Below are 12,041 nucleotides of genomic sequence, written 5' to 3' on the forward strand. Positions count from 1 at the left end.
ATAAAATATTTTTTTCCTACAAAAACACCAACACAAAGGACCTAACATTGCAAATGAGAGCCCTACACGGGCAATACATTTTCTCTTTCTCACTAACTCCATCATTTAGTCTCATATCTCTGCCAAATATGGAAAGGTACTGCTTCCTCCATTTTCTTGACTATAAATTACAACGTAACAATTACTCATGCTGGGCAGAATATGAGAATTAGCCTTCTGCCCCTAGTCTTCAACTTATTTACTTAGGGCTCTACTCATAGTCTTTAATGCTTGTGTGATTTCAAATAAACCCAGATTTTATTATTAAACATACATAGGCCAAAAGTGTTATGGTCAGGAAAGCTATTAATTAACTAATTTTGGAGGGACAGGGTCTCACTCTGTCACCCATGCTGGGGTGTAGCGGTGTGATCATGGCTCACTGCAGCCTCAATTACCCAGGCTCAAACGATCCTCCCACCAGCCTCCCAAGTAGCTGGGACTACGATCATAGGCACACGCCAGGTACATTTTCTTTTTTTTTTTTTTGGTGAAGATGGAGTCTCCCTATGTTGCCCAAGCTGGTCTTGAACTCCTGGCCTCAAGTGATCCTTCCACCTCACTGTCCCCAAGTGCTGGGATTACAGCTGTGAGCCACTGCATCTGGCTATTTTGCTTTTAAAGGAAAGGAGATAGACATCTTATTCTAACCTTGTTATATGTTACTGTTGCCCTTAACTTCAAGCAAGATCCTGGAGATGTAGTTACGGTTGGTAAATCAGTCAAAGGTTTTCACTCCAGATGTGTCACTAATGGCACATAGTGCTCTTATAAATGCTACACATTACAAAAAATCGTCAATTGCTTTCTCCAGGAAATCCCTAGATTCTAATCATCAGAGAAAATTCTTGAGGTTTCCTTAGAACTTCACACAATTTCATACAATGTTCTCTCTTCCTTACCAAGGTACTGGTACTAAAGCCTTGTTTTCTTGCACTATAGTAGTTGATTTCTGTTCTGTATAGGAAATTCTTCTGAGTTTATATTACAATAAGGCTTGCTTGCAATCCTTTCCTCTTTGTCATCTTACATTTCCCTTCTTTTTCAAAAGTAAAATGGCCATATCAGTCCACTCATCTTTAGGCCAGCTTTAATAATCAAACTGTAATAAACACTGAACCCAATCAGTTTCTCATCATCATCATCTCCACCCTATAAACAATAGCCAATGCTCTCATCAGTTTTAACGTAGGAGAGAGTGCCACCTGCTGAATTTCTGAAAAACTTCCATAGCTGTAACAGTGGAGAACTTACTTGCTTCACTATATCCCTCCACTGAATTTTAAATCAACTGAGTTTCATTCTGTAGTTTTTTTTTTTTTTGAGACAGAGTCGTGCTTTGTTGCCCAGGCTGGAGTGCAATGGCGCGATCTCCGCTCACTGCCAGCTCCGCCTCCCAGGTTCACACCATTCTCCTGCCTCAGCCTCCCGAGTAGCTGGGACTACAGGCACCCTCCACCACGCCTGGCTAATTTTTTGTATTTTTAGTAGAGACGGGATTTCACTATGTCAGCCAGGATGGTCTCGATCTCCTGACCTCGTGATCCGCCTGCCTCGGCCTCCCAAAGTGCTGGGATAACAGGTGTGACCCACTGTGCCCGGCCTCATTCTGTAGTCTTGGATCAACCATGCAACGTGGAATAAATCAGGTCATATACTATCTTACTTATAATTTAAGAAGTATTCTACAATAAAAGGATGTTTAAGAATGTTTTCAAAAATTTAAGTGTGTGCCCCAGTACTTCATCATACCTTTATCTCCATGTCACCAGAGAAGGTACACAGGCTGTACTGCAAATGTGGAAACTGAGGCAGAGTGCTGCCTCAACCTTCCTCGGGAACAGAAAGGTTCTCAGTAACAATGCTGGAGTTAGAACCCAGGATTTCTATCTTCTAGTCTAGGCTCATTACTTGGATACTGGCAATGACCAGGGATTCTGACCCCATGCCTAATCTGTCTGCTGCCGCTCATGCTAGCCAATGCATCATGCCATGCAGAGCACTGAGGGAAGGAACTGGAAGCAGTCTGATAAGCTGACAGCCCTGAGAGTCAAGGAAAGGCTGCAGCTACACACAATTTTTTTCCTAACAAAGAAATCAAATAGAATTTTGTTAACACTTATGGATAAGCATTTATGTACATTGTAAATACTTCAAGATCATAAATAATTAAAGCAGAAATAGCTATTTAAGTACATCTCAACAATCTATCATTGATATCAGGACTCCTTAGTCTAATTGTTATTTATGTCAGTTTTGAACTTATACTGAATCGATGTATTACATTGGATTATATGAAATTAATGTTTTGTAGGTCAAAGAACACCCCATCAGCAACTTTATAAGGTTGGTCCAATTTAATAATTCAAATCTAAGGCTTTCTGGGACATTATACCTTGCTCTTTAGGGTTTCAATTGCCTCGGCAAGTGATGGAATCCCTGAGGTTAGCTGTTAAATGCCCAAGCCCTATTCCCCATTCAGTAATCAAAGCCTACCACTTGGCACAGCAGGGAGCCCTGAGGTCAGTGTGGAGCCAACTGTTAAGAATTGTGAATACTGAAAACATTCATTCTATTTTATAGAATATAGTGTTGCCCGATTCTAACAAAAAACAGAAACTGTGAATATCATCCCTGCTACCTTTAACTCTCTTAGGAAGGACATTTTTAACTACCAGGAATTTTCTGTCAAAGCCAGAAGCAATCATAACGTTTGGTACCCACTGTTCTCCTGTATCTAGCATAAAAAATGAATTTTCATAACCACATACCTGCCAAAAGGGAGATATCAACTACAACATCCTTTAAATGAAGCGATCTTAGGCCAGACGCGGTGGCTCCGGCCTGTAATCCCAGCACTTTGGGAGGCCGAGGTGGGAGGATCACGAGGTCAAGAGATTGAGACCATCCTGGCCAACATGGTGAAACCCCATCTCTACTAAAATACAAAATTAGCTGGGCGTGGTGGCACATGCCTGTAATCCCAGCTACTCAGGAGGCTGAGGCAGGGGAATCGCTCGAACCCGGGAGAAAGAGGTTGCAGTGAGCCGAGATTGTGCCATTGCACTCCAGCCTGGCGACAGAGCGAGACTCCATTTCCAAAAAAAAAAAAAAAAGGGGGGATCTTCATTGGCACAGTGACCAATTCAGAACATCTGCTGCACTCACGTTCTCGGTGTTCAGCAGTACTCTGCTAAGGGCTTGCTGCATGGGCATGGGACCCGGCACACACAGGGTCCCCCTTTCACAAGAGCCCCAGGCTTCATTTAATGTTCTGTGATCACCATCTTGAACTTTAAATAATTTTATCTTTGAACTTTTGTGCTGTAAGTGAAGTCTAATGGGACAATGAAGCATGTGTTGGGATGAAGTCTAATGAGACAATGAAGCTCAGAAAAGGATACCCCAAAGTATGACACTTTGGTATGCTGAGTACTTTGAACTGAAGGACAGGGGCTCAGAAGCAAGACCTTGCTTTTCTGACCTTATCCTGCCCTTCCTTTTCCTACTCCTCTTTCTCCCTAAAGGCACACAAACTAAGATTCCTGTTCCCCAAGGTAAATAAAAAAACATGAGCCTTTTTTTTCCCTAAAGCCAACTGTAAAATTTATTATAGAAATACTATTCTAACTTCCTCCCACCTTTGTAAGTGCTGGTCACAAATAATTTCTCTGACCTACCTTGTCTGAAAATAGATGATAAGACCATTCCATTCCAGAGGGGTCTTACCCTCTACCTGGGAGGAAGGAATGCTATACAGAGAGGTCAAAAAGAATTCCAACAAGACAGGCCCCTCTGGGTTTTCCTGCTTAAGTCTATTACCAGATCATATTCCTCTGTCCAATCACATTTCTACATGGCAGTCCATTCTTTGTTGAACTTAAGCATAAAAATACAGTTCTCCTTGGGTCCCTCAATCATCATGTCTGAAGGCTCCATGTCACGTGAAACTCTGACTGAATAAAATTGTTATGTTTCTCTCTTGTTAACCTGTATTTGTTATAGGAGTGTCAGCCATGACCCTTATGATGGGGAGGGCATGGATGAACTCAGAACCCAGGGCTTGCAGCCCAGACACCGAGCAACTGGCCCAGCAGTCGGGCACATACCCATAAGCCGGGGGCAGGCCATGGTGTTACAAGACTCTAAGTGGCACGGCCGGGTCTTGGACCCACACTGATGGCTATGACTAGGGTGACAGCAGAAGCTGCAGAGGCCATGGTTGTTGGAGATAGGGGAGCAGAGAGAGGAGGGACTCTGGTAGCTCCAGGAACTAGGGTGGAAGGCCAGCTTGCCCATCAGTCACCGTAGCCTGTCCCTATAGAGTCTGCACAGATATTTAACTCTCTGACCTGAGCCCCAGGACAGTAAATTATCACGAAGTAAAAGCCTACATGGGGACATTGCAATAAAGAATATCAGGGAGTTATTACAATTCTGCAAAGAGTTTAGTCTCTGTTTTTGAAAACTGCTGCAACACTGCAAAGTAAATATTCATAGGCATAGAAATAGAAATTGAATGTAAAGATTGTTATGCTGGAAAAAACCACACTGTTTTCATATGAAGCTTCAGATGAACAAATTATTAAAGAGGAAGGCTTTTTTAAAATTAATTTTTCCTCATAATTGAGGACACAGTGATAGAATGCATAAACAGGCATTTTGAATTATATATAACTCATGAGAACATTTTTAGTTTCTTGTAAGAGCTCCACAAGTTACAGGAAATGTCAGAAGAAATATTAAAATAAGCTTGTATAAATTTACATCTAAAATTAAATTCAGACTTACTCAAAATGGCTTTGTGTGAAGAATTAAATCTTTTAAAAAACTGTTTAACAAGAATCATCTGATGCAAATGTACTAAAATTTACATCTTGAAAGTTTATCAAAAATTTATCCAAATGTTGTCATAGTCCATAAAGCTATGTAACACTGCATCAGCAGAAAGATCTTTCTCCAAGTAAAAAATTATCAAAAATTATTTGCCACCTTGCATTTGCCAGGAGTGACTATCACTTTCAATTATATCCATTGAAAGCCAAGTTGCTAAAACTATAAACTTTGATGACCAAACAAATGTATTTGCAGAAAAGGCTTACAACACCAGATATCACATAAAGTATTCTTAAAGAAAAACTTTTTTCCTTTTAGTCCCTTTAATAACACTTTTCTTGTTTTTTGAGTAAGAGGCACCACATTTTTATTTTGCACTGGTCCCATAAATTAGTTGCCAGCCTTGACTGTATTCACAACCTTTCTGAATGTAAGATACTTATTTTAGGTGTAAGAGTTCACTAGAGATTCACTAGTTCCCAATGCCAGATCTCAATTCAAATTAGTTTTGAAGAATTTCGAAGGAGTTGAGAAACATTATTTCGACTTTGGATTTAAGCCTGAAAGGATAAAAAAAATTTTCAGAAAAGAGATGCTGAAAGAGGATGATTTCCAAGACCCATCTCTTCCAATCACAGAAGCTGTCATAATGACAGTGAGGATGGTGGAGGTGCCATCTCCTGATAGTTGCAGTAATGGTAATGACAATGATAGCAATAATAGTAGTAAATAAATCACACTGGCCATACTTTATTGCTCATATCCTATGTCTTGGCTAAACACTGGACTTGCTTTATCTCATTTAACCCTCCCAGCCACAATCTGAAGCTGTGCTAGTATTATTATATTGCAGATGATGATGCAACACTCAGAATCCAGGTTAACTTATTCTATCATACATCTAGTGAGTGACAGAGCTAGGACTTGTGTTCACACAGAATTCCAAGCTTTTAATCATTTCATTCAAAGTCTACCAACCAAAAAGTAGCTTCTTGATGGGTGGCGAAGGTATAACTTTTTCTTTCCAGCTAGCTCCCTAGGATTGTGAAAGGAACAGAAGCGAGGCAAGCAACCTGATGTGTGCTACTCACACACCCTGACCCCTCAGTTTCTCAGCTCATCCCTTCAGTGCCATCTCTTCCATGAAGGGCTCCCTAATTCCCCCCATGACCATCACTGTACTTTCTCCATCCTGAGTCTCATAGCACTTTATGTCTCCCTATGATATTTACCATGTAACATCTTTATACCATGATTTATGTGTGTACCATCTCGTAAACTATGCAAGTACAGGCACATGCTAAACTATCTTATACCTTCACAGATCCCTATGTATGGTGAGTACCAGTCAATTTACTAAATCAGTTAATTGACATGTGAATTTTTATAGGTACACATAAAAATTCCCCTTCAAGTATTTGGATTGTAGGAAGAACAAGTTGGAAGCTATGAATGTAACATCAAATGTACATTTTGCACACAACTAACCTTTAGATCCAAAAACCAACTGAAATGAAGACAGAAAATACCTAGATGCCATCTCTATTTAAAATCATGTTCATATCTGTTTAGTTTAAGAATTTACGTATCACAAACCCTTGACTTCATATATTTTTGAATACAAAACTGGTATCACTGTAGCCAAGGAAGAGATTGATCCACCCTTCATTACTTTTATAAGCTACATCTGGAAGGGACCCACTTTAAAGAGAGTGCACCATTTTAAAAGAACACCCTATCTAGCTCAACATGATACAACTACTCAGATACTTCCCAGTGTCTTCCAAAGGAGAAGATTTTAAAATTTTAGCTTTTATTTATTCTTTCCTTTAGAACTTCCAATTTGTAAACTTTCAGGCTGAGCTGAAGCTAATAAAAAAGTTCTGGTTCTTTTTCCACTGACAATAGGCACGAACAGTTGCCCTGCCAGTTTCATCAAGCTGCCTACACTAGTACTTTTCTCAGCAAGAGGAAACTTGCAACTCACCTCCTTGGAATGATGCCATTTTCCAAACTTGTTGTCTGACTTCGAAGCCAGCGACGCTGGTAACTGCTGGAAGAAGATGTAGAGGAACTTGGAGATGGGAAAGGTGTGATCAAAAGACTGCTTAGTGAGGCTGTAGGAAGAATTTAGAATTTAAAAGTTGAGATCAATTAGTTCTTATGTAGCTACATAATGCACAACATTATGAATGTATTTAATATCATTTAACTCTACATTTATTATGTATTTAATATCACTAAGCTGTATACTTTGCCATTAAAAAATGACAACACCTGCAATTACCTTTGCACCAACCTAATAAAATGGTTGAGATGGTAAATTTTATGTTATGTGTATTTTAATATAATCCAAAAATTGGAAAAAAATATCTATGCCAAGTAATCTAAAATTTCAGGTTCTACCAGTCATATCCAGCAGGGGGAGACTATAATTTCTCTCTTGCTAAGATTTCTGAATAGCAAAGAAAACATCCTTTAAAAAGGAAAACAAATTAAAGGAAATAAGAGTGTCACAGATGTAGCAAGTACATAAATTAGCAGGCCCATATTACAAACGCAAAATAATCATTACTCAGAGTGTAGATTGCAGATTTCTACTAAAATGGTCCACACAACATAACTATATTGCCACCTGGTATCTAATGCCATACACAATGCTTGCTTTACACACATTTCTTCCTGAGTACTCCTTCACTCTAGACTTTGAGGTAAAATTTACGCAAATAAGTTTTTTCCCCACCTAGTATCATGTCTTCCAACCTTCATCTCCATATATACAATACTTAGCCTCCTTCCCTCCAGCCCCCACTGCTACTCTGTTGTCTGTGAAAAAGAAACCTCTACTCTCCAATATGCTCTCTGCTTGAATGACTTATTTGCTTCTGAGCCTTTCTCTGCTTCCTCCTGCCACATATGAGATGCCTACACCTGCGTCTCAGGAAGTATGAGCTGACAGTGCCAGCCCAGACTTTTCTAACCAGCAGGGAGGAGGGACTAGTCCTTCTCAGGTAGGCAAAGGGTTTCTTTCAAGTGAAGCTGCTTGATGAACCTCTACTGATTTGAAAGAATGGAAGAAAACAGACTTGTTCTGCTTTTACTTCCCTAGGGCTAAGGAATTAGACATTGAAATGTCACTCAGTCCAGTGGAAAATAAAACAGGGTGCTACAGATGGCCAGGCAACATTTTCTGAAACAAATCACAGGGTAAAGGAAACTGATTTTGGTAAACACAGTATACTATGCTCATGAATATGACTTGATAAAGCAGTGTCTCCACATGAACGATTACATTTTTATTTATACTTTTGTGGGCAAACGTCAATAACCTGACTCGTATATACTATATACTCTTATATACTATATACTCCCCGACCTGAGCTCTTATATACTACAGGAGTTACTTTGCTATCAACTAATAAGAAATGCCAGGTGTGCTAGGCAACTGGGGTAAGTGGTGGACAAGTCTATAATAGTATCAACGAACATGATGACTCAAGTTTCTTTCCAAAGCAGAGGTCTATGAGATGCTTTTCCTTTTATCTAGCTGATATTCACAGAAAGTTTGTTTGGTAGGTCTTAATCATCTTTGCATCCATTGTACCCATAACAGTGCCTTGACCACAGTAGGCAATTAGCAAATACTTCCTGACCGTATGGCACTTTTTTTTTTTTTTTAAAAAAACCAAACTGTTACATGTGGCTGGCCCCAGTAAGCTGACCTGGTTGCCATCTTGAGACCAGACTTAAATCCCCAAAACCAAATCCACATTTCAAGTATCACTGAACAGGTAATTTTACTGAGAATTTTGAAGAGAGTTAGAAGAGAGCTTTTCCTTGGAGTCACACAAAATTACTTAATAAAACATCCCAAATAGACATTTCTGTCCTGCCCCCTAGTTCCCAAAGTCCCCTACAGAATCCAGAAGCCCCCTCCCACATCTCCAGGGTCCTGCCTCTCTCCTTGCCTTATGCTGCAAATCAACTTCTGGCAGGCAGAAGACAAGGTTGATGCGGGTACTTGTTGGATAAATACTTTTCTCCTGTCACAGTATTAGGGCTTAGAAAATGGTACCCCAAAATATGGTGCCCTGGCATCCTGAGCACTTTGGACCAAAGGACACTGGAAGGCCTCAGAAGTCAAGTCTGTCTCAGACCTTCTCCTGCCCTTCTTTCTCCTGCTCCCGCACCTCCCTGCAAGGCAAATCACAGAAACTTAAAATTCCTCTCTGCATTAAGGCAAGTCATAGAAACTAGATCCCCTTTCCCCCAAAGCCAGCCATGAAACCTAGAAATATTACTCTAACATTCGCCTGCCTTTCTGTGTAAGAGCTGGCTATAAAGAAATTCTTATACCTACTTTATCTGAAAGTAGATTGTAAGACCCTTAATTCCAGAAGGGGTCCAGTCCTACACCTGACAGGAAGAAACGCCACACAGAGAGATCAAGAAGAATCTGGATGGGCCCTTGCTAGGTGGGTTTTCCCCTTTGGTCTGTGACTGCAAGATCAACCTCTCTTTGTCCAATCACAATTCTACCCGGCTACCCACTCTTTATCAAATCTAAGCATAAAAAGGGACAGTTTTCCCTTGGGTCTTTGGGTACTTCTGAAGGCTCCCAAACCATATAAAATTTTGAAGCATTCTTCAGCATGACAATTGCATTTTTCAACTCCAGAATTTCTGCTTCTTTTTAATTATTGCAATTTCTTCATTAAATATATCTGATAGGATTCTGAATTCCTTCTGTGTTCTCTTGAATTTTGAGTTTCCTCAACACAACTATTTTGAATTCTCTGTCTGAAAGGTCACATATCTCTGTCTCTCCAGGACTGGCCCCTGGTGCCGTATTTAGTCCATTTGGTGAGGTAACGTGATCCTGGATGGTATTTATGCTTGTGGATGTCAGCAAGTGTCTGGGCATTGAAGAGTTAGATATTGATTGTAGTCTTCACAATCTGGGCTTATCTGTACCCATCCTTCTTGGGCAGGCTTTCCAAGTGTTTGAAGGGACTTGGGTATTGTGATCTAAGTTTTTGGTCACTGCAGCTGTATCTGCATTAGGGGGTACCCCAAGCCAACTGACACTGTGCTCCCCTTGGCTGATCTTAGATAAAATCTAGAAGAATTCTCTGGATTACCAGGCAAAGACTCTTGTTCTCTTCCCTTACTTTCTCCCAGACAAATGGAGTCTCTCTCTCTCTGCTGAGCTGCCTAGAGCTGGAGGAGGGGGTGACACAAACATCCCTGTGACCACCACCATTGAGACTGCACTGGGTCAGACCTGAAGCCAGCACAGCACTGGGTGTTGCCCAAGGCCTGCTGCAACTACTACCTGGTTATTGCCTATGTTTGCTTAAGGACCTAGGGCTCTAAAATCAGCAGATGGTGAAGCCAGCCAGGCTTGTGTCCTTCCCTCAAAGGTGGCAAGTTCTCCTTGGTGGGTCCAGAGATACTGTCTGTGAGCCAATGCCTGGAGTCAGAAACCTTAGATCTACCTGGTGCTCTGTTCTGCTGCAGCTGGGCTGGCATCCAAGTCACAAGACAAAGTCATTCCAACTCTTCCCTCCCCTGTCCCCAGGCAGAGGAGTCTCTCTCCATGTTCACCACCACTACAGGCCCACAGTGGGTACTGCCAGCCTATAACTGATGTTCACTTAACGCCCAAGGGCTCTTCAGTCAGCTTATGGTGAATGTTGCCATGCCTGGGACTCACCCTTAGGGCAGTGGGCTCCCCTCTGGCCCAGGGTAGGTCCACAGATGCTGTCAAAGAGCCAACGTCTGGAATTGAGGACCCTAAGCGCTTGCTTGGTGTTCTACGCCATTGTGCCCAAGCTGGTACCTTGGTGCAAACAAAGTCCTCTTTATTCTTCCCTCTGCTTTTCTCAAGCATAAGGGGCCTCTCTTCATAGCTACCACAGCAGTGACTGTGCTAGGTCATGTCACATCTCAGAGTCTCACCCAGGGCCTTAAGTCAGCAGGTGATGAATCCTGCCAGGACTGGGTCCTTCCCTTCAAGGCAGCGGGTTCCTTTGTGGCCCAGGCTGTGTCTGAAAATGTCCGGGAGCTAGGGCCTAGAATAGGCACCTCATGACATTGCCCCGTGCTCTATCCTACTGTGTCTGAGCTGGTATCCAAGTTGCAAGACAAAGTCCTCTTTACTGTTCCCTCTCTTCTCATCAAGTGGAAGAAAGGAGTTTCTCCTGGAGCTACGAACTACACTGCCTGGGTTTGGAAGATTGGTGGCACAAGCACTCCCTTGGCTGCTGTATCACTAAGCTGTGTGCACCCTAAGTCCACTGGCTCTGAGCCCAGCACAGCATCAGACTGGCCCAGGAGTTGCAGTCCTTGTGGTCTAGACAGCCTTTCAAGTTTATTCATTTAGGACCCCAGAGACTTTAGCCCGTGGTGGCAAGGCTTTCCAAAACTCAAGTTCCAGCTGCTGGGATGGGTGTTTCCTTCTGGCTAGGGCTGGAGTAAGTGCTCTGTGGGCGCCAGCTGAGCTCTGCCTGGTGTTGGCAGCACTGCATTCCAATGCAAAGTTTCTCCCCAAGCGCACAGATTCCCTTTCTGCACCACACGGTCACGGGATTGGGGAGGGGTGGCGCTGGCAATTCAAGACTGCTTCGCCTACCCTCCCACCCTCTATGAAGTTAAATCCAGGTACTGTGATCGCTGAGCTGATTTTTGGTTTTTATGAAGGTGCTTTTTTTGTGTGGATAGTTTTCAAATTTGGGGTTCCTGCAGGGAGGATGGTCGGCGGGGGTTTCCATTCAGCCATCTGGCTCTGCCTCCTCTTCACGTAAAATTTTAATTAAATCATTTGTTATGCTTTTCTCTTGTTAACCTGTATTTTGTTACAGGAGCGTCAGCTATGACCCTTATGAGGGGTGAGAAAAGGTATCACACCCTTTCTGACCCTACAACACAAGACAGAGAAGATCCTGGGGTCCAGTTTATTCTGGAAATTATCTGTATTATATAATTCAGGTTACAAACTGAATAAGAGTCCAGGGTCCTAGTTCAAATCCTGCTTCTGTGTCTAGTAGCTGTGACTCTTGGACAGCAGTTGACTTAACCTGTCAGCTTTCTCATCTGTAAAACGGGGACAATAAAGTACCACACCTCAGTATTTTTCATGAAAGCTGCTATCTGCCAGTGGATTC

The 12,041-nt window shown here is 41.9% G+C and overlaps 1 protein-coding gene across 7 annotated transcripts in view; it reads right to left on the reverse strand.

The window, feature by feature from the left end:
- Nucleotides 1–12,041, reverse strand: part of FNIP2 (folliculin interacting protein 2) — a 140,446-nt gene that overhangs the window by 45,531 nt on the left and 82,874 nt on the right. For all 7 annotated transcript variants that reach the window (XM_017859712.1, XM_017859710.1, XM_017859707.1 and 4 more), the window contains one exon: nucleotides 6,863–6,992. In XM_017859712.1, coding sequence (XP_017715201.1) covers nucleotides 6,863–6,992 — 130 coding nt within the window. The remainder of the gene's footprint in view (nucleotides 1–6,862; nucleotides 6,993–12,041) is intronic.

The sequence above is a fragment of the Rhinopithecus bieti genome, unplaced genomic scaffold (assembly GCF_001698545.2).
Source record: "Rhinopithecus bieti isolate Rb0 unplaced genomic scaffold, ASM169854v2 scaffold_50922, whole genome shotgun sequence".
Classification (NCBI taxonomy): Eukaryota; Metazoa; Chordata; class Mammalia; order Primates; family Cercopithecidae; genus Rhinopithecus; species Rhinopithecus bieti.